Source organism: Abramis brama (genome assembly GCF_963993115.1).
Source record: "Abramis brama genome assembly, chromosome: 19".
Taxonomy (NCBI): Eukaryota; Metazoa; Chordata; class Actinopteri; order Cypriniformes; family Leuciscidae; genus Abramis; species Abramis brama.
The window spans coordinates 34,237,009-34,260,657 of record NC_139981.1 but is presented as its reverse complement, the minus strand read 5'-3'; the positions used below and the strand labels follow the sequence as shown (position 1 = coordinate 34,260,657).

The 23,649-nt window shown below is 43.2% G+C and overlaps 1 protein-coding gene across 1 annotated transcript; it reads right to left on the bottom strand.

Annotated features, from left to right (window-relative positions):
- Window positions 1-1,683: 1,683 nt before the first annotated feature.
- Window positions 1,684-22,410, bottom strand: LOC311070266 (GTPase IMAP family member 8-like). The gene is made up of 6 exons (XM_084094050.1): window positions 22,266-22,410; window positions 22,005-22,144; window positions 21,847-21,894; window positions 16,855-16,932; window positions 8,130-8,768; window positions 1,684-2,626 (listed from the first exon to the last, which is right to left on the bottom strand). Exons 2-6 carry the CDS (start codon window positions 22,015-22,017, stop codon window positions 1,830-1,832), a joined length of 1,575 nt encoding a protein of 524 aa, XP_083950176.1. The 5' UTR covers window positions 22,018-22,144; window positions 22,266-22,410; the 3' UTR covers window positions 1,684-1,829.
- Between the last annotated feature and the right edge of the window lie 1,239 nt (window positions 22,411-23,649).

The window sequence follows — 23,649 nt, the reverse complement described above, 5'->3', positions numbered from 1 at the left end:
CCAATTTAAGGCTTTTTTGGCGCAGTCAGAGGCAGATTTTGGGGACGTCATATACTTCACTGCCGTCAGGTGGCTGAGCAGAGGTGCCACACTGAAACGTTTTTTTAACTTGAGAAAAGAAATAAAAGAGTTCATGGAGTCAAAAGGACAATATGTGACAGAGTTAAGTGACACTAAATGGCTATGTGACCTAGCGTTCCTTGCTGACATGAATAATTGTCTCAGCGATCTTAATCTGAAGCTGCAAGGCCAATGGAAGCTCATTTCCACACTATTTGACAACGTCAAAGCTTTCCAGCGAAAACTTGAACTGCTGCAGGGACAGCTCAGAAAGGGAGATCTCACTCATTTTCCTGCCTGTAAGTCGCTCGTAGATGACACAGACACAGATGGGAGTCAAGTTTTACGTCAGCTGCGTTCAGAAAAGAACCATAAACTCATAAAAAAACTCAGAGAGGAATTCGACCACCGCTTCTCCGATTTCAGGGACCACGAGAAGGCATTCAACCTTTTCCAAAATCCTTTCTCATGTGTGCCTGAGGAAGAGCCTGCAGAAATGCAGTTTGAGCTCATCGACCTGCAGGAGAGCGCAGAGGCCAGAGCAGCATATCGTGACAAGAATGGCATCGAGTTCTACAAAGGACTTTCCCCATCCACATACCCTGCACTTCGCCAGCATGCTGTCAGAATGGTATCTTTATTCGGAAGCACATACATCTGTGAGAAGACCTTCTCCACCATGGCCATCAACAAATCCAAGCTGAGATCCAGGCTGACAGATGGCCATCTACATGCTGTCCTTCGTATCACAACGACGGAGATGGAGCCGGACATCAGAGGAATCGTGGCCAACCAAAAACAGCACCACAAATCCCATGGCAATTTAAAAGGGTATGTTGACCAAGTAATCAATATTCAGTGTGACTTAATGACAATCATATTAATAGCTGCGTTTCCATTACCTTCAAATTTTTATCTAATTTCTGGTCATACAGAAAATAATAATACATTATTCGCAACTACTTTTATTTATGTAAACTCATAATAACAATAAAACGTTGTGCTTTTGTAAAATAAAATAAAACAATCAATGTTTAAAAACGTGGCAAAAAGTCATAAACAAAAATCTGAAAATTCGTCGATATTTACTTTTTTTGCGCAGCAGTTGGTGTTTCAAATAAAAAATTTGGTGTTCAACTTTGCTTTTCAAAAAGACAACAACCGTTCATTTTTCGTTTTTTCAATTACGGATTAAAAAAGATAGATAATAATAGCGCAAAACATTTGCGCAAATCTGTAATAATGGAAACGCGACTGACAGGCAATGATAGATATGGATGATGATGATGACTTGTTTGGTAAGCTTCTATTTTAAAAGTTTCTTTCTTTTAAAAAGAAAAGAAACTTTTAACCCCCCCCAAACCCCTGGTATAGACGATATCCCTGTTCTATGAGGAGGCCATCAACATCCTTACCGACATCACTTATCCTTATCACACATAATTTTGCAAAACTTTTAATAAGAATTTTATAAGAAATAATAATATAATAAAATAATAATGTCAGATCCAATCCTCCATGCAGATCAAAATGGCCTAAACCTCTTTGTATATCTCAGCACAGTATTTGGACAGTACATTACTAAATTAACTGAAAGAAAGAAGACTGAGAAGGATGACAGACACGAGACAGCCGTTCTTAGCTGGAAATGAAGAACTACACAACTACATTAATGAAACTGTACAAATGCTGATCTTATTCTCCTCTTATGTGCAATAGATTCATGCACAGTCACTGGGAATCACAACAGTATAGCTTACAAAAGCACATTAATCCTGTTTCTTAAGTAGCTTCCAAAATACGACTGCAGAAGCTAACGCTACACCTCCTCCTACAATCAGTATTGCTGGAAGGAAGACCATCTCTGTTACTCCCAGGACGACGCCTCCTGTGACCAAGAGTCCTGCTCCAGCTCCTGATCCAGCTTTTGCTGCAATGCCAGCTACCACTGCTTTCATTTCTTTATAATCATTATCTTTTTTTATAATTTCTTGAAACTTCTCATTTGTGTAGTAACTCCATCTATTTTCCTCTGCCATGTTTTCAATCTTCTCCAGCAGTTCTGTGACCTGCTTCTGCTGGTTGAATGAGATGAATCTGCCACCGCAGCTGTCGATCAGTGACCGTAGGAACCCTCTCTCACGGATATACTGATCTATTGATTTACCCTTCAGTTGATCAGCGTCAGTGAACAGAATGATGGTGTGATGTAAAGCATCTTCTCCAATGTTCTTCTGAATCCATTCCTTTATGTTTTTCTCTTCATCTGTGAATCTCGTATCCAGTTTGATGACCAGCAGAAACACATGAGGACCAGGAGCAGACATGAAGACAAACTTCTCTCTTTCATCCTTCATCTTCTTCTTTAATGCACCAATAAGTCCTGGAGTGTCGATTATTTTCATGCTCTTTCCGCCCACATGTGCTTCATGAAGCTCACAGGTTTCAGTAGCAGAATGTGGTGAACTTCTCCTCTCAAAACACTCTCGACCCTCAATGATTTTTCTTGTACTGCTCTTTCCAGATCCAGTTTTACCCAGCAGCACAATCCGAGGTTTCCTAGACCCTGTCAATCACAATTTCAAATAAAAAATTACAATCAAGATATTGATTGATATTATATTGATATTGATGTGAAAAGTTATTGACGCATATGAATTAGGAACGTCTCGGTTACGTATGTAACCCTCGTTCCCTAAGTAGGGAACGGAGACGTTACGTCAGTGACGACGAATGGGGTTTCGCTTAGAAAGCCTCTCACCTTCGAGTATACAAAATGAGCCAATGGCAAGAAAATGCCATGGGTCTGCGGAATTTGCATAGCGTAAGTCCGCCCCACGTCGTGGGTATATAAGGAAGTACGCCGGCAACATGCAGATATGTTTCTTTGCTGAGGAGCCGAGACTGAACTCCGGCGTTCCAGCGGTACAGCGGAAGTGGCAGGGAGACGTAACGTCTCTGTTCCCTACTCAGGGAATGAGGGTTACATACGTAACCGAGACGTTCCCTTTCGTGGTCACTAGGAGTTACGTCAGTGACGACGAATGGGGTTCCCAATCTAATCACGCCACCTCGGCTGTCTTCCAGTGCCCTGCGTAAGTCTGAGCTCCCTGTCGTGAGACTAGCACGGACAAAGGACTCCTACTTAACACAGGAATATCAAGGTACACTGGGAAGCATATCTCAGTGGAAATATGCAATCATGCCCAACCCGAAGGGGGGGGACTTGGAATACACATATGACCCAGAGGGGCTGCATATGGAGTATCACTGGAGCATATGTCAAGCCGCAGGTGGAATATTTCAACCCCAGGGGTGGCAAGGTGTCTTGCCAAGGGAAAGACACATGCTCAGAGAGGCTTACAGTGGAAATACACATGTGGGGGTCGCCCAGAGGGGGAACCATGCATATGGAGGCGCCAAGCGCGAAAGCTGCCGGTGGCATAACTCTGGTGTTGACGTCGACAGTGCTGGAGGAGACTCAGGGCTTATTAGGCTCACCTGAGGAAAATATCGCACATATCCCATCCATGGAGAGGAATGGCGAGCAAGTGAAGACTAGTACCGGCGAGTACATGAGAAGAAACTGGCTCCACTTGGAGATTGTAGAATCTCGCGAATGTGTTAGGTGTCGCCCAGCCTGCAGCTCTGCAGATGTCTGTTAGCGAGGCGCCATGCGCTAGAGCCCAAGAGGAGGCCACACTCCGAGTGGAGTGGGCCGTCACACCAAGGGGGCATGGTCGACCTTGCTGCTGGTATGCCAAAGCAATGGCGTCCACTATCCAGTGAGACAACCTTTGCTTGGAGAGAGCCTTTCCCTTCAGCTTCCAACCATAACAGACAAAGAGCTGGTCTGAGGTCCTGAAACACGTAAGCATGGAGGGCGTGTACTGGACAGAGCAGTGCCAAGGCTGGGTCTGCCTCCTCCGAGGGCAGCGCTTGCAGGTTCACCACCTGGTCTCGAAAGGGTGTGGTGGGAAACTTGGGCACATATCCAGGCCGGGGTCTCAGAATCACGTGAGAGTTAGCCGGCCCGAATTCCAGGCACGCTTCGTCAACCGAAAATGCCTGCAGGTCCCCTACCCTCTTGATAGAGGCCAATGCAACCAGGAGCGCTGTCTTAATTTACAGGAACTTAAGCTCCACTGATTGCAGAGGGTCAAAGGAAGCACTCTGCAGGGCAGTTAGTACCACTGAGAGGTCCCAAGAGGGAATGAGAGGAGGGCGAGGAGGATTCAGTCTCCTCGCTCCTCTCAGGAACCTGATGATCAGGTCGTGCTTTCCCAGAGACTTACCTTCAAGTGTATCATGATGTGCGGCAATGGCAGCAACATACAGGCATGTCTCGTGGACGATGCTCTAGCGGAAGTGATGGTAGCCACCACCGCTGGTGGTAGGGTACTCAAACCTGCCTCGTCCCATCCAGGAGCCACACGTGGAGGTTCCAAAGATCGGGACGAGGGTGCCATAGGGTGCCCCGTCCCTGAGAAAGCAGGTCCTTCCTCAGGGGAATTGGCCAGGGAGGTGCTGTTCGCGAGGAGTACTAGTTCGGGGAACCAGGTCCGGTTGTGCCAATACGGGGCAACCAAAATGACCTGCTCCTCGTCCTCCCTGATCTAGCGCAAGGTCTGCGCAAGAAGGCTCACTGGGGGAAACGCGCCAGCTGTGCGCCAGCGCATCCGTGCCAAGCGTGCCCTTCGTCAGGGAATAAAACAGGTCGCAGTGGGACGAGTCGTGGGAGGCAAACAGATCTACCTGTGCGTCCCTGAACTGATCCCAAATCAGCTGAACCGACTGGGGATGGAGTCTCCATTCTCCAGGGAGAGGCCGGATCAGGTCTCCTGGGATATAAATGGCTCAAAGCGACCTCAGATGCTTCTGACTCCATATGAGGAGGTGGTGGGCGAGTTGCGACATATGGCGGGAGTGCAGATCACCTTGTCGGTTGATGTACGCTACTGTCGCGGTATTGTCTGATCGGACTAGTACGTGCTGACCCCTGAGCGACGTATGGAAGCAGTGCAGGGCGAGACGTACAGCCAGCAACTCAAGGCAATTGACATGCCAAAGGTGCTGGGGTCCTGTCCAGGAGCCTGCGGCAGCATGTCCATTGCACATGGCGCCCCAGCCCATGGAGGACGCATCTGTTGATACAACAACATGCCGAGAAACTCGTTCTAAGGGCACTCCGGCCCGTAGAAAACTGAGGTTCGTCCACGGGGTGAGGTCTGACTGAGGGTACAGTCCTCAACCACACCGCTGAGGAGCCCAGCCTGGGACATGGGGGAGCTGAGGAAATGAATTCTCAGACCCCCTCACATCAACCTGGCTGAGCCCATTCCTGGACCACACTTGTGGATATCACCTGGCCCAGGGATCACGCAGGTACCGATGTCACCCGTAGAGCAAGGTCAGTAGTGTGCGTGGCGGATCGACCAGCCCGGACATGGGAGGCATAGCGTCCCTGCGTGGGGGCGTGGTCGAGTTTCGCATTCTGTCAGTGTTGGCCAGGGAAGGACCAGCGTTCCACGGCGGCCTGGTCTGACAGAACTCCCGGGTCAGCACTGCCTCGAAGGCGACACACAGCACTGCATGCCTGTGCCACGATAGTGGCAGAGAACATACAGCCCATGATCGCCACGCGATCGAGTGTAGCGAAGGCAGAGGACGCCTGCAGGCCGCGATAAGTCACGGGGACTCTCGCGAGCCGGAGGTGTCCTGATGCACGTCTGGGAGAAAGGCACTGGGGCGAGTGCTGTAGAGCAACACGTGCCCAGGAACCAATCATTAAGCCTACAGCGCTCGGGGGGATGGCGGCACCACTCCAACCAACCGGACTCTCACACAGAGATCATTGAATCTTGATCTATAAACATCGCGATGGTCATGTTCCCACAATGAAAACATGACTCATCCACGAGCGCTGCCGAGCGTGATTAAGCCCAACACACGAAACAGCGCTCATGACCGTTAGGCAGATGAATCACGTGCCCACATCCAGTAAATACACGGGCGAGCCGTCTTGAAAAAGACGTGCCGTGTGCATGTCTGGAAAGAGCTCAACAGAGTGCTGAAGCGCCCAGGAAGAAACACACACACTGTCGGCAGATCACTGCACAGATCAGCAGCAGGCAATGCGATCTCGCCGGAACGCGCCGTCACACCAAAACTGAAGAGCCGCTCGTCTTGTAGAGTGAAGATGATTCAGAATGGCTTGTAGGAGTGAAGAAAACTCTTGGCTCCGAAGCGAAAACATATCAGCATGTTGCCAGCGTTGCCTTATATACCCATGACGTGGGGCGGACTTACGCTATGCAAATTCCACAGACCCATGGCATTTTCTTGCCATTGGCTCGTTTTGTATACTCGAAGGTGAGAGGCTTTCTAAGCGAAACCCCTTTCATCGTCACTGACGTAACTCGTAGTGACCACGAAAGGGAACTCCTTTCCAAACTACCTATTCAAGCAATTGGGTGACCTCTCATTTTTATTATTAAGTGTAATTATTCACATGAAAAAATACCACTGAAGTTTCATAAACAAGCTCTCATGGACGCTGGCCTGCAAGCATAACTTTTCACCAAGGAGATATTATATTTGGAGCAACAAAGACATCCTATACAAAAATAAATATTTCTTTTTTAAATTACTGGTTTGAAAACGATATTATAATACTTAGTCAGCTTTTAAACAATGATAGAAATTTATTAACAGAATTTTTTAATAAATTTAAGAGTTAAACCTAAAGAATTTGATGTTGTAATGGATGCAATCCCCCTAAAAAAGGAGGAATATCTACATTTTACAGATATCAGTTTATATATAAAATATTTATTGAGAATAGAAAAATGTTACAAAATAAGAGTCTCAAATCACTACATTAGAACAATGTAGTGTATTGATACTACAATACATCCCCCCCCCCCCACACCCCCCCCCCCCCCCCCTTCTGTGTTTGGAGATGTGCATTAGTCGAACAGTGGATACAGTAAAACGTGCTGGGATAATTTTTCCATTGCATACATACAAAAATCTCCTGACTCTTCCAAGCTTTATAATGGGAGTGAATTGTTTTTTGTTTTAAAAGTCCATCAAAGTAATGCACTTTTATCATGGATAGATACACTTTTATGATGGATAGATGCACTTTTATGATGGATAGATGCACTTTTACGATGGATAGATGCTCTTTTATTTTTTACAAAACAGAAACAGCCATTCACTCCCATTATAAAGCTTGGAAGAGCCAGGACATTTTTTAATATAACTCTTGATTGTGTTCGTCTGAATGAAGAATGTCATATACACCTGTGGCTTGAGGGTGAGTAAATCATGGGCTAATTTTAATTTTTGGGTGAACTATCCATTTAATGGGAAAGTTTCACATTCATAAAATGTGAAACTCCAAACAACATTTTTCTTACTTTAAAAATGATTTTAAGCTTTAATGTTCTGTTTTGTGTAATTGCACAAGTAAAGTTTTGTGCAAGGCAAATAGAGCTTTTAACATTGTAAGCAGCCACGATGTTGTCATGATCCCAGCCTGTGTTCCTCTGTCTTTTGTGAGAACTTTTATTTCCTGTCTGGTGCCATGATTTGTAGTTTTTCATATTGATTAGTCTCCCCAGGTGTGTTTTGTTAATTCCCTTGGTTAACCTTGTGTGTTCATTGTGTGGCATTTTTAAGTACTCAACAAAAAACTTTTCAAGAGATGATTTTGTTGCACAAGAGGATTATGATATAAGAAGACTGAACGAAATGGGATTCTTTGTTGACTTGGAAATTGGAAACTATGAACTGCTAGTCTTGAATTCAAGATCAGAAGATATGCGTCAAATCTTGTGGACTGACTACAGTCACAAAAACCAAAAAATATGGACTATAATTCACATGTAGACTAAATTAAATGGAATCAATAGAGTATAGGTAACAAAGTAAAGATCCACACACCGGTATGAAATGAAACAGATAGGACTATATTCAAACCATTTAATATACTGATCAAATATATGGGAAAATATTTTCGTAAGAGTTATGTCTTGAAAACACAGAAAGTCAAAGACACTTACAGAACTGTGCTCTTTTTTTAATCCTGCTCTGAGCGGCCTTGTACATCTCATTACTGTAGTGCTGTCCTCCGTTCACTTCCACCATCTTCTCAATCTTCTCCAGCAGTTCAGTGACCTGAGAGCAGTTTTCCTTGATCTCATTGTTGAATGAGTGAAATCTGCCTCCACACTTACCAATAAGAGCCTGGAGATCATCACTTTCTCTGATTTGCTCATCTAATAGGTTACCCTTTAGTGCATCAGCGTGAGTCAACAGAATGATGGTGTAACGTGCAGCTTCTTCTCCAAAGTTCTCCTGAATCCATTTCACAGTGTTTTTCTCTTCTTCTGTAAATCTCACATCCAGTCTGATGACTATCAGAAACACATGAGGACCAGGAACAGACATGTAGACACACTTCACTATTTCCTCCTTCAGTTTCTCCACTGTCATTGACGTATCAAACAGGCCTGGAGTGTCGATGACTGAGATGCTCTTCTCATCAATCGTTACTTCTCCACTCTCACAGGTGTTAGTAACTGACACTAGTGCAGTTTTCTCCTTAAAACACTCTCGACCTAAGATGGTGTTTCCAGTCGCACTCTTTCCTGAACCAGTTTTACCCAGAAGAACAATCCTGAGTTCAGATGAAGCTGATCCTGTGAATCAGATTATAATATTTGGGACTGAATAGAGCATTTAAAAATAATTACAAATATAAATTAAAAATGAGATCTGAAGTTTTAAATAAACTTGTTAAAAAGCTGTGCGTAGTAGAGCGGGAAACAACCTTTCTGACTTTCTCAGTTTGTGTAAATCCACTTAGGGTTCAGAGAATTTATTTTTCCCACATTCATTTCACACGTGTAGTACAATTATGTGGTTTTGTTTCATTACATACAGTGCATAATTCTTTCTTTATTAACCCTGAAAGAATGGAAGTGAAGTGTGACAACATACCCCATAGAGCATACAGAATAGTCTTATTATCAGTCTTACTGAAGACAAAAATTTCACTGTTTAATATTATTTTCAGTATTATTTTCCTTTATTAATTTTCATAATAATTTGTATAATGTATTTTGTAAAGTTAATGCAACATATGTCCCACTGATGCAAAGGTTTTCCAATGATGATGTGTACATCAACTGTTGTACAGTTGGCCTGTTCTTTATAAGGAAAGAAATATTTTCCACTGATGCATATGTACCACGAATGTATACACTAAAGGACAGTTTTCTTTATATGGAAAGTGGATTGGGCCATGTGTAAGCGTGAGATATACGTTCCATTTTAAACATTAGCAACGTTTTTCTAACTTACAAGGAACTTGTAAGGTCTTCATTGGTGTACAGCGGGGAAAATAAGTATTGAACACGTCATCATTTTTCTCAGTAAATATAATTCCAAAGGTGCTATTGACATGAAATTTTCACCAGATGTTGGTAACAACCAAAGTAAAGCCGCGTTTCCACCGCAGGAACTTTCCCCAGGAACTAGGAACTTTGGGCTGGTACTCGATGTGTTTACACCGCAGCAACCAGGGTCTAAATTAAGTTCCGGGTAAATATTTCCCCCTCCGATAAATCTATTGCGGTTCGTGTCGTGGCTTCATGCAGTAAGAGTTGTCTGTCTGCAAATATGGAATTTAATAAAAAAACTGGTGGACTGGCGACGAGTTTCAGGCTTTATTTTGTGGAAGAGGAAACTTTCTGCGCGTTCGTCCCAGCCATCTCACGGTCAATGTCCGCTGATACATATTTTATATCTAACGTTAGCATTACGAGCTTACTGAACACGCTTTATCAATGCTCGTCTCTTTTCTGCCACAGCTTTTATTATTAAGTCATTATGTTTACACATTGTCATCTATTGCAAGGCACTCCAAACCATGTTATAAATTTACTATAACAAGATTGAAATAGCGCTTTGAGGTTAGTAACAAACAACTATTTACAAGACTGTCACTATTTATGATTGATAGACGGGGTTCAGGCTTTTTTTAAGCATATTTGCGAAAGAGGAAATTTTTGCGCGTTCGTCCCAGGCATCTTACAATAACTGATAACATACGTTGTCTAATTTTATACACATACGAGTTTTCTGAACACGTATCAGTGCTCGTCTATTTTGTTTTGTTAATTACCTCGTTAGTAAACCAATACATAACTTCAGCACAGTTTGAATCTCCTCCATACTTATTATAAATGTGGTGCTCAAAACTGATTACTGTCCGTCGCAGACTGGGAGGAGCAGTTGCGCGCAGTTTACCTTCCCGGTACTTTAGACCGCGGTGTAAACGCAGAAAGCAACCGGTCTGGGGCGAAAAAGTTCCTGGGAAAAAAGTTCCTGGGACAAATTGTTCCGGGTAATTTCGGTGGAAACGCGTCTTAAGCCATACATACAAAGAAACAAACAAAAATAAGTTCAGAAATTAAGTTATGTGTAATAATGTGAAATGACACAGGGAAAAAGTATTGAACACATGAAGAAAGGGAGGCGCAAAAAGGCATGGAAAGCCAAGACAACTGCTGAAAACTTACAGTAATTAAAAAGCAATCCAGCCCCCTGTCAGTGGAAATTAATAACAGCTGGTTCAGTCCCAAATGATGGCCTACAAAAAGGTCTCATTGCCAAGACACATCTCATGATGGGTAAAAGCAAAGAGCTGTCTCAAGACCTTCGCAACCTAATTGTTGCAAAACATAATGATGGCATTGGTTATAGGCGCCATTCTAAGCTTCTGAATGGTCCAGTGAGCACTTTTGGGGCCATAATACGGAAGTGGAAAGACAATTTCACCATAAATTTGACTCGACCAGTGCTCCTCGCAAGATTTCTGATAGAGGAGTGAAAAGAATAATCAGAAGAGTTGTCCAAGAGCCAACACCAAGTTGTATGGTGTTTTTTAGGGTAATGTGCACTGCCATTTCTCCTCCAAATATGGTGTGTATTATGGCATCCAAACAGTTCAATTTTGCTCTCATGTGACCACACTATATTCTCCCAGTATTTCACTGGCTTTTCCAAATGTTGTGCAGCAAACTTTAAATGAGCTTCAACATGCTTTTCTTCAGTAATGGAGTCTTGCGTGGTGAGCGTGCATACAGGCCATGGCGGTGGAGTGCATTACTTACTGTTTTCTTTGAGACAACAGTACCTGCTATCTGCAGGTCTTTTTGAAGCTCTCCACAAGTGATCTTTGGCTCTTGGACAACTCTTCTGATTATTCTTTTCACTCCTCTATCAGAAATCTTGCGAGGAGCACTGGTCGAGGCAAATTTATGGTGAAATTATTGTCTTTCCACTTCCGTATTATGGCCCCAAAAGTGCTCACTGGACCATTCAGAAGCTTAGAATGGCGCCTATAACCAATGCCATCATTATGTGTTGCAACAATTAGGTTGCGAAAGTCTTGAGACAGCTCTTTGCTTTTACCCATCATGAGATGTGTCTTGTGTGACACCTTGGCAATGAGACCTTTTTGTAGGCCATCATTTGGGACTGAACCAGCTGTTATTAATTTCCACTGACAGGGGGCTGGATTGCTTTTTAATTACTGTAAGTTTTCAGCAGTTGTCTTGGCTTTCCATGCCTTTTTGCGCCTCCCTTTCTTCATGTGTTCAATACTTTTTCCCTGTGTCATTTCACATTATTACACATAACTTAATTTCTGAACTTATTTTTGTTTGTTTCTTTGTGTGTATGGCTTACTTTGGTTGTTACCAACATCTGGTGAAAATTTCATGTCAATAGCACCTTTGGAAATATATTTACTGAGAAAAATGATGACGTGTTCAATACTTATTTTCCCCGCTGTATATAAGCTCAAATCCTTAGTGTAGGACCCCAGAGAAACACATTGAGCTGGCATGAGAGGGGGTGAGGGGGAAGAGATGGGGAGTGAGGACAGAGAAATGGGGAACACAGAAATCTTGAATGAAGACCCCCTCGCCTGTAACCTTCCTCTTCTATGCCTGTATCTCTCCTGTGCTGACACATAAAAATAATACTTAAGAGATCTCTTGGCAAAATAACTGGTGTAGCTTCCGTGATTCAACCGTAATGAGGAAAAGCTCAATTTTGAAGTCTACACATACATAAAGTAACATTAAGCATTTTCTTTATGACGGATTTCTAGGAGGAAAACGTCTTGTTACGTATGTAACCCTGGTTCCCAGAGGAGGGAATGAGACACTGCAATAGCGGTCGCTATGGGAACACCTTCAGTGTGACGAATGTATGAAGCCCTTATACCATCACGCCAATTTGATTGGCCAATAGCCAACGCTTTGCTGGGAACAAAAAGGGGTCGGAGCGACCTTAGGAACATACCCTGTCCTAGGTCGCAACAAGACTTTAACCAACCCTGGGGCAAAGTCCATACAAGGAAGGCTGATAGAAAGAGCCTGCAGATCCCCTATTCTCTTGAGAGAGGATAGAGCCACTAAATGGCTCGAATGGCTTGATCGGCTGATTCACCAGCCCTTCCAGAAAGCTAAATCCCAAAAGGGAATTCATACAGGATGGAAAGGCCTAAGCTGTCTAGTCCCTTGCAGAAAAAGAGAAACCAGGGGGTGACGTCCTACAGAAACACCTCCCAAGGGCACATGCTCAGCAGATATAGCTGCCACATAAACCTTAAGTGTGGCAGGGTCTGAAAAACGACTCTGTAGGAACTCCAGTATTGAATTCACAAGGCAAGGAACTGCATGGGTCCAGGTTGTGTTGGCCGTACCAAGAGACAAACAGCCTCCATTTAAAAGCATACAGGCGCCTCGTAGAAGGGGCCCTAGAATTAAGCATAGTGTCTGTAATCTCAGCTGAGAGACTGGAATGCATTATTGTGTACCCCCGCTCAGGGGTCACGCTCACAACTTCTGACTGACTGACCACAACAGACTGACCAGGTCTGAGGAATCATATCTGAGTGGGCCAAAACGGGACCACAAACAACAGATGTCTCACCATGGCCATTCTCACTCTGAGAAGAACCGCAGAGAGTAACCGAATCGGTGGGAAGGCGTAAAGTCTGGTTCTGGGCCACTCCTGGGTCAGTCTCGGTCTCCCTAGACCTGAGTGGGATGAGCTGGCGATAAACAGCAGATTGCTGTTTCGCTGCCTGAAAATTTTCCACCACAGTGGTCATGGACTTGCCAGATAGGCCGTCTTTATATATGGGGGCATCCAGCATGAAGGTTTTGTCCTTGAAGAGTGAGCCAAAGGTGAGCCAAGGGCAGTGTGCTTGGTAGCTCTAAGCACCAAGTCAGAAGCCCGTCTGAGGTCCTTAACAGCCTCTGGTGTCATACCTTCCCCTTCGTCTAGCTCTTTAAGTAGCTGTGCTTGATAAGTCTGGAGTACAGCCATTGAGTGAAGAGAAGCTGCTGCCTGTCCAGTGGCCATGTACGATTTTCCAACCAAAGTGGAAGTAATCCTGCGCGGTTTGGATGGCAGCAAGGGCCGTGACTTCCAAGCTGGAGCTGAAGTCGGGGCGAAATGGGCCGCATGCGTTTCTTCAATGGCCGGCATTGCCATTTTAGAAACCGTGGCGAAATCAGCGGCAGCGGGGTTAGTAATGCGTACCAAAAATGGCAGCTTCCAAGACTTCGAAACCTCGTGGTAGAGGTCTTGGAAGAAGGGGAGAGGCTTAAGCGGCTAAGCTGGGCTGGCCAAATATCGATCTGCCAGTTTCGACTGGGCCTGAGGTTGCGCGGGCTCGCACTCCCATTCTAGTCCCAGCTTGTCTACAGCTCATTGTACGACAGAGAAGTGTGTTTCTCCTGTACGCTCGGAGGGAGAGAACTACTAAACACATCGCCTATGAGCTCCTCAAAGTCAGAGGCCGCTGAAGACATTTTACATTTAGACATTTAGCAGACGCTTTTGTCCAAAGCGACTTACAAATTAGGACTAAATTAAGCGAGTCATCGTGAAGAGGTAAAAACAATGCAAGAAGTGCTCAAAATACAAAAATGCTCACGGAAGAGATGGGTTTTCAGCTGTCTTTTGAATGTTGTCAGGGATTCTTTATTCCGGATGAGGGTGGGGAGAGCATTCCACCAGCATGGAACTGTGAATGAGAATGTTCTGGAAAGTGATTTTGTGGCTCTCTGTGATGGAACCACGAGTCATCGCTCGTTGACAGATCGTAGGCTTCTGGTAGGGATGTAGGCTCGTAGGAGTGAGTGAAAGTAGAAGGGAGCAAGGCCTGTGATAGATCTGTAAGCAAGCATCAATGCCTTGGACTTCAATGCCAGACTCAGGGGCTCGACCTGACAGAGGTTTAAGTGAGGAAATTTGCTCGATTTGTGCTCTGTGTGGGTCGCGGTTAAAACAGCGTTTGAGTGCAGGGGTGCATGACAAATGACGGGCCCATGTTCTGCATTTAACACAACTCCAACTGCTTGAACTGAAGACGGGGCTGTGAAAGGTACTCGAGCGATCTTCGGGGGTGGTCCGGCCGCAGCGGGACATGGACCCCTCTTTCCATCAGCTAGGACAGCTTCTTAGGCTCATGGTCCAGCGTGAGCTTTGGCCGAAGGCCCTGGCGCTTAGGGAGCGGGTAGCGCTTTGCTGGCTTGTAACGTTGGCCGGTCTCAGCCGCTGGGCGGGGGCTGATAGACCTGTGGCGCTGGTTTCTCTGGTTGCGGCATGCTCTTGGGGCGCCATGAAGCCGAACTGGAGTGCTTGGGCAAGAAGTGCTTCATAGCACTGGAAGCCTTCTGAGCCTCGGTGAAGCGCTCTGCAAAGCCGCTGATGAAAGGGCCGAAGAGACCTGTCGTGGAGACTGGTGAGTCGAGGAAGGCGGTCCTGTCCACGTCCCTGATCTCAGTCAGGTTCAGTCACAAGTGGCGCTCCAAAACCACCAGGCTGGCCATGTTGCGGCCGATGGCCTGGGCAGTGGTCTTCGTGGCTCGCAGTGCTAGGTCCATAGCACTGCGAAGGTCCTTGAAGGCGTCCGGATCGGGTCCTGACTCATCCATAGCATGGAGAAGCTTACCTTGGAAAACCTGGAGGATCGCCATGGTGTGTAGTGCAGAGGCGGCTTGACCAGCGGCGACATATGCGCAGCCGGCCATAGCGGAAGTAGTCCAGCAGGGCTTAGACGGGGACTAAGAACGACTCTGCTTGCTGCCTGCAGTGGGAGGGCACAAATGAGCGGTGACCGCTTCCTCGAGTGGCAGGAGCTTCACATAGACCTTCTTCTCAGCGCTGTCAACAGATGAGAGCATGGCAGAGGCAGAAGAGCGTGTTTGCGCTGAAAAGGGCGCGCGCCAGGATTTAGTGAGCTCGTTGTGGACCTCAGGAAAAAATGGAGCGGCACGCTGCTGGCGCCCCGGCAAGAACCATTCGTCAAGGCGGCTTCTAGCAGGCTCTTCTGGGGAAAGCCAGTCGAGTCCCAGCTCGTCGACAGCGCGAGTGACGACACGGAGAAGCTCGGCGTCAATACTCGTTCTGGTGTCGATCCGTTCAGCATGAGAGGGAGGGGCGGGGTCCGCGGAGAGTCAGAAGGTGTGGGCGAGGCACGCGGGGACGGACCCGGTGTGCACGCGCTCAGATCACCACGCTCATGGATCCTCTGCTCGCGCCGCTTTTCCTTCGGTGCTCGATGGGCGCCGGGGATGGAAGATGGGCGGGCTCGCTCTCTGACGTAGCGAGAGCGAGTCTGGATCGAAGTGCTGAGACCGGCATACTGTTACAGGAAAGGCAGCCGCCTTTAGTGAGTGCTGCCTCGACCTGCTCAGGACCGAGGCAGACAGCACACTGGGTGTGTCTATCCGACACGTGAAGGGGAATCCCGCAGGATTCGCAGATGGGGAGCGGCATTTGTAACAATGCGCTCTGCTCTTTTAGATGAAAGCGTAAAAGGATATCTCGTCGGATGCCACAGGGAAATGATCAGCTGGGCGAGGAAATGCCAGGCGCTGAAGCTGTTCCACTGAAGGGCTGCTCGACGACGAGAAGGCTTCTTAATCTGGAGAGGTCAGCGAAACGAGGTGAGAAACAGCTTGAGCTGAAGGAGATTAAATCTGTCATATAGCGAGTTTTCTCTGAATTTATACCCTTCAGCCATGCCTATTTTGCCACGCTCAAGGCTGGCAAGGTGCCAAGCGCTCCGCATGCCTCTGCTGACTCGCCATAGGTTCGTGCAGTTGCTGCAGCACAGCCAATCAGCTCGCTCAGATGAGCTATGATGCTCTTGCTGTGCAGCTGCAATGCGTTTTAAAATAAAGGCTTCAATTTTCTCGAGAAAAGGAGTTTCCCCATAGCGTTTGCAACGCAGTACGAGAGAACCGTTCTCGTAAGGGAACGCTTAACGTGTAATTAAAGGTGTTGTGTTCATATTCTGGGCTCATCTGCTTTTCTGTACACATTCTGTATACATTATGCTTTATTAGTTTGGTGTTTACTGAGTTTGGTCTGTTAATGCCACTGCCTTATTACTGTACATTAAGCCACGTTAAGCGTTTTTCAACTTAAGTGTTTGAGAATGTCCCTATAAGTGTCCCTTTAGAATGCATTTAACTATAACATAACCATAAATAAAGTCACTTATTGTCACTTTATTAAAAAGACATCTTTTTAATCTTTTAAGCATTTCACTTCTAATCTATCTATCTAACTTTTACTTTCAACTTTGTGTACTGTGAATATGGATGCCTCATATGACATGCTTGTGATGTTCCTCATTTGTAAGGTCCTTTGGATAAGTCTCTGCTAAATCAATAAATGTGAAATATATACTTGTAGTTCTGTCTTCTGTCCATTGCTGTATCCTCCCATGATTCAGTGGCTTCTGTCTCACAGCAGAGGATTTTCTTCCTAAAATGACATTGCATATCAGTTGTGACAGATGCAAGCTACATTTGATCAAATAGCAAATGTCAAATGCTGAGCGCTTTCAGAAATAAATGTCAAAATACACATAGGGCCCTATTTTAACGATTTGAAACGCAAGTATCAAGCGCAAAACGTAAGTAACTTTGTGGGCGGGTCTCGGGCGCTGTTGCTATTATACCGGCGGGATAAATGACTCTTGTGCCCGACGCAAATCTAAAATGTGTTGGTCTGAAGTAGCTTCATTACTCATAGGTGTGGTTTGGTCGTAACGTGAAATAAACCAATCAGAGCGTCATCTCACATTCCCTTTAAGAGCAGGCGCGCTTGTTCTATAGCGGATTCCTATTATAACGGCGGATTTGCCAGACACACGCCAGGAGCGGTTCACAGCCGAGGAGACCGACGTTCTCATCAGGGCCGTAAAACACAGAGAAGTGACATTGGGGATGGAGAAACACACCCAAATTAACTTCGGTTAAACAGGCGTACGATAATTTGGGTAAATGTGTAAGCTAGATGTATGCTTTTATAATAAACTATCTATCTATCTATCTATCTATCTATCGTAATAATGTATGATTTGCAAAAATGATAACTGCTGCGTCTGTGTGTAGATGAGAGAACTAAAGTGTATGCGCGTTGAACACACGCTACATTGATTATGGCCCTTAATATAGCGTATGAATAACATGCGCAACGTGCCACTGACTTTAAACAGTTTTTTTTCGGCCAGTGGCGGAATTGTTTTCTAAACCTGCAAAATAGCATGAGGGAACGTTTGAGCCGGAACACGCCTCCTCTTTGCGCTGAACCGCCCCCGGGGAGCGCAAGTGTATTTCTTAGTTAACCGACGTTAGGGTATATTGCCTGATATAACGATCATTGTGTCAGGACCGCTTCCCACGTACCGACTAGGTCATGAAAAGTTTAGTAGATTATTCGCGCTAAATGAATGATTAATATCATGGTGCAATGAGCAGAAACTGCTCTTTGTAAATAATTGGAATCTGTTTTGGGAGCGTCCTAGGCTTTACCGTGCTGATGGCTTACACCCAAGCAGATTCGGATCGGATCTTCTGTCAGATAACATCTCCAAAATGTTAAATACCTTTTGACTAGTAACCAAAAGTTCAAATCATAGTCTCTGCTGCACCAAATTAACTGATATAAATAGTGTAGAACATTGCATAGAAACTGTGTCTATTCCTCGTTTAGTGAGATCAAATAATAAATCTACTGCAGGATCTAGAAAAAATCTAATTGTTATTAAACCAGAAAATGTTGCTATTAGTAACCAAAAACAATTTCTAAAGCTAGGTCTTCTAAACATTAGATCACTCACACCTAAGGCAGTTATTGTAAATGAAATAGTCACGGATAATAGCTTCGATGTACTTTGCCTTACTGAAACTTGGCTTAAACCTAATGATTATTTCGGTCTAAATGAGTCTACCCCAGCAGGATACTCCTATAAGCACGAACCCCGTCTGATTGGTCGTGGCGGCGGTGTTGCAGCGGTCTATAGAGATATTCTCAATGTTACTCAGAAAACGGGTTATAAGTTTATTTCGTTTGAAATACTTGTACTAAATGTTACGCTCTTAGATGTTAGAAAAAAATCCATATTATCTCTAGCCTTGGCTACCGTATATAGACCGCCTGGGCCTTACGCTGATTTCCTAAAAGAGTTTGCAGATTTTCTCTCAGATCTATTGGTCAATGTAGATAAAGCATTAATTGTTGGAGATTTTAACATACACGTAGATAATCCAAATGATGCGTTAGGGGCTGCGTTTATAGATTTATTAAATTCCTTTGGGGTCAAACAAAACGTCACCGGACCAACTCATCGTCTTAATCACACACTCGATTTAATTATATCATATGGAACCGATCCAACCGATATAGATATCATTCCACAAAGTGATGATGTCACTGACCATTACTTGGTAACTTGCATATTACGTACTGCTGTAATATGTCATGCGGCGCCGCGTTTTCGACCAGGCAGAACAATCCTTCCATCCACCATAGATAATTTCTCGAGTTGCTTGTCTGATCTGTCTCAGCTGCTGCCTGAACCCAAACAAACAGATGAACTAGAAGAACTAACTAGCACTATGAGCACCATTCTCTCTAGAACATTGGATGTTGTTGCACCCGTTAGATTAAAAAAGGTCACAGAGAAAATTAAAGCACCATGGTACAATAATACTACGCATGTTCTAAAGAGAGAAACCCGTAATTTAGAGCGTAAATGGAAACAAACTAATTTAGAGGTCTTTAGAATCGCGTGGAAAGACAGTATGTCACGTTATAAAAAGGCCCTAAAAGCGGCCAGGGCTGAGCATCTCCGCAAACTAATAGAAAACAACCAAAACAATCCTAGGTTTTTATTTAACACCGTGGCTAGACTAACAAATAAACAGACGTCACCTGAACAAAATATCCCGTTACAGTTTAGTAGTAATGATTTCATGAACTTCTTCACTGAGAAAATAGAAAACATCAGAACCACAATTGTAAACGTTCAATCCTCAATCGCACCTTATAATTCAGCCTCAATTTTCCCCCCGCAAGAACAATTACAGTGCTTTACAACTATAGAACAAAAAGAGTTAAATAAACTTATCACTTCATCTAAAACAACAACATGTTTATTAGATCCTATACCAACTAAACTACTGAAAGAAGTGTTACCTGTAGTGGAAGAGCCTCTCCTCAATATTATTAACTCGTCTTTATCTTTAGGTCATGTTCCAAGAACATTTAAACTGGCAGTGATAAAACCTCTCATTAAGAAACCACAATTAGACCCGCATAATCTAGCAAATTATAGACCCATTTCAAATCTACCTTTTATGTCTAAATTACTAGAAAAAGTTGTGTCCACTCAACTGGGCTCTTTCTTGCAAGAAAATGATATCTATGAAAAGTTTCAGTCAGGATTCAGGCCGCACCATAGCACTGAAACTGCGCTCGTTAAAATCACAAATGATTTACTCTTAGCTTCTGACCAAGGCTGCATCTCAATACTAGTTTTACTTGATCTAAGTGCTGCGTTCGATACTATAGATCATACAATACTCTTAGATCGACTACAAAATTATACTGGTGTTCAAGGACAAGCATTAAGCTGGTTTAGATCATACTTATCAGACCGCTACCATTTTGTCTATTTAAATGGAGAAAAATCGATTATAATTCCAGTAAACTATGGAGTGCCGCAGGGATCTGTGTTGGGCCCTCTGTTATTCTCAATATATATGCTGCCACTTGGAAATATTATAAGGAAACATGGAATTAGTTTCCATTGTTATGCTGATGACACTCAAATATATATTTCATCACGGCCGGATGAAAACTCTAAATTATCCAAATTGACAGAGTGTGTTAAAGATATAAAAGATTGGATGACGCGTAATTTTCTATTATTAAATCCAGACAAGACAGAGGTAATACTTATCGGTTCAAAAAACCGCCCACAAAACCTCTCACAATACAACTTTGACATCGTAGGATGTCCTGTTACTTTATCCTCTACAGTAAAAGACCTGGGTGTTATACTCGATTGTAACCTGTCTTTTGAAAATCATATTTCGTATGTTACAAAAACAGCCTTTTTCCACCTTAGAAACATTGCTAAGCTACGTAATATGCTATCAGTTTCTGATGCAGAAAAGTTAGTTCATGCATTCATGACCTCGAGACTAGATTACTGTAATGCTTTATTAGCAGGTTGTCCTGCATCCTCAATAAACAAGCTACAGTTAGTCCAAAATGCAGCCGCTAGAGTTCTTACTAGATCAAGAAAATATGATCATATAACACCGATTTTATCATCACTACATTGGCTACCTATAAAGTTCTGTATTAATTATAAGGTATTGCTACTGACTTATAAAGCCCTAAACGGCTTAGCTCCAGTCTATTTAACGGATCTTCTATCACCCTATAATCCATCGCGCTCTTTAAGATCAATAAATTCAAGGCTTTTGGTCATACCTAGGATATCCAGATCAACCAAAGGAGGGAGAGCATTTTCACATTTGGCTCCAAAACTCTGGAATAGTCTTCCTGATACTGTTCGTTGCTCGGACTCACTCTCCCAGTTTAAAACTAGATTAAAGACGCATCTTTTCAGCCAGGCATTCATATAATATTGTTAATCTCACAGTTTCAAACTACAATCCAGCCTCTAGTTCATAAATGCCAGAGGAGAACTGGCCCCCGACTGAGCCTGGGTTCTCCCAAGGTTTTTTTTTTCTCCATTAGGTCACTTGATGGAGTTTTAGGACACCATTAGGCCACTTGATGGAGTTTTTTCGGTTCCTTGCCACTGTTGCCTTTGGCTTGCTCAGTTGGGGATATTTTGGGGATATTTAATTTTATTCTATCAATCAATAAATTCCACTAGAAACAAACTTTGTTGTATTATTTTATTTTAATACTGTGAAGCTGCTTTGATACAATCTGTATTGTGAAAAGCGCTATACAAATATACTTGATTTGATTTGATTTGATTTGATTTGACGTGCGTCTGTGGAGGGAAAAGTCAGCTGTGCGTCGGGTGCAAAATAGGAATGATACATGCGTCGGTGTACAAAGTCAATTGCGCTGGGTGCAAGATAGGGCCCATACACACACATATGCAGTGCAAAGCAAAAATACTTTGAAACTGCTTTCCCAAGCTACTCATAATTAAAAGTAGTTAAGCATCAACCAAGCTAGCCTTATAAAACTACAAACTAACAAAAAGTAGCTATAACTAAAAATAAAAAATAAAAAACTTTAAAAAAAATTGTTTTTATAAAACATAATGTGATGAACAGCAGCTTTCAATAAAATGATCTGAAAATGTGTGATGTGAAGAAATGTGAAACAACTGAATCTTACCTGATGAATCATTATCATTATCATTATCTTCATTTGAAATTAGAGGTACTGTGAAGAAACAAATGTCATTTTTTTATTGATATTTTAAAAAATTATTTACAGTATGTGTCTGATTATATCTAGGTTTTATACAGTACTGTACTTGTAAATGAACATACCTCTGTCACTCATTTTCTTTCTGTTTGGTTTTGGCTCCTCAATAAGCTGTCAATCATTCAATCACTTATTTGCCAAGCACACAATATCTGTTTAAACACGGAGTCACTTCAAATGGAAGTGAAAAGCTTATCTGGTAAATCTTGAGAGTGAAAACATAAGAAATTATTATTATTATTATTTACAATAATAAGCAGTAAACTAATGTAAACTAACTAAATCAGCAAGTAAATTTAGTTAAAGCTAAATAAATCAGCACAAACCAGCAGTGAGGCTATCAGGTCTTCTTCACGGTCAGTGCAGGGAGTGTCTGAAGCTCTTATTACACCGTCTGTAAGACAAGAGTCGCAGTCAAACTAACTCAGTTACAGAGAATGCTTCCGTCTTCTCACAACTTCTTCTTCTTCTGTGGTTTCCTTGACCTCTGTTGTAAGCTGCAGTCACTCATGAACGATTCTCCATCATAAGAAAAGTCACGTACACAGGTACTTTCCAAACCAAACACCAGTAGCGCTTCTTATAACATGTTTAAAACATTTCCTGGCATTTCCTATGCAAGCACTAAACATTTGTTGTATGTCCTGTTTATAAACAGACAAAAAACATTTCAAAACTAATTTTTTTGTCTTTATTCAGTCAGGCAGAATGAGATCCTGTACGGCACACTGACAAATCCCACTTTAATAAGCCACACGAAGCACCACTCGGTGATAATCAAAGCAGAAATAGTATATTAATGAAATAATTAGAGCTGCTGCGAAGCTTCGCCTCCAATACGACACTTGAGAGATTGCAAGCCGTACTGTATGCTGACACGGAGTTTGGTGTATTATATATTATTTCTATATGATAAGCATTGATTTTGGAAGTAGGTCCTACCTGTGTTTCAATGTCCCATTGATTGAAAATAGTTTATATAATATGGATAAAAGTAAAATGTTTTTACTGTATGGGCAACAAGGATGGGACGTAAAAACAATGATAAACATGAACATGATAACATGTCCATAACATTTCCCACATTATAGTTTTTTAAAAATGCTTACACACAATTACTCAAACGATGGCTCCTTTTCTCTAAACTCTACACAAAACCATAAAACACATACGCACAATATGCAAAATGTCACACATCTTTTGCAAATCAAACACTACAATCAGAACTATTTTAACTCTTCTAAAGATGATGTTTTTGTGTAGTAACTCTGATTATCCACATACACACCAAACTACACACAGATGTGACGGATGTAAAACACTCTCTCGTGTCTTTTGCTTGTTCAGTGTGTTTGTCACACACACATGTATGTGCAGAAATACACTGTATAAACAGTGCGTGTAAAACTGATGAACTTTTACAGTTATAGAACTGAACTGAATCAGCACTGTCGAGCTGAGTAATGGCACTGTTTGCCTGTTAGAGCTGCTTTACAGCAGAATCTCAATGTGTTTCTATTGTGAATCTGTATTGTGTAAAGTGATCGAAATAAAGCTGACAACTTGTATGTATATTCAGTATATATTTACAAAATAAACAGAAATACAAGGGTGAAAATATTAGTTGATCATCAGAAGATTGAGTTTTGATTTGTAAGTGATCAGTTTATGTGTTTCACACCTGATCGTTGGCTAACTTTGTCAGTTGAG

Excerpts from the sequence above, each read along its gene's own strand:
- LOC311070266 (XM_084094050.1), bottom strand. Across the intron at positions 16,933-21,846 it reads TAATGATAATGATTCATCAG|GAAGAAAATCCTCTGCTGTG; the intron begins GTAAGATTCAGT and ends ATGTCATTTTAG. Across the intron at positions 8,769-16,854 it reads GACAGAAGACAGAACTACAA|GATCAGCTTCATCTGAACTC; the intron begins GTATATATTTCA and ends TCTGATTCACAG.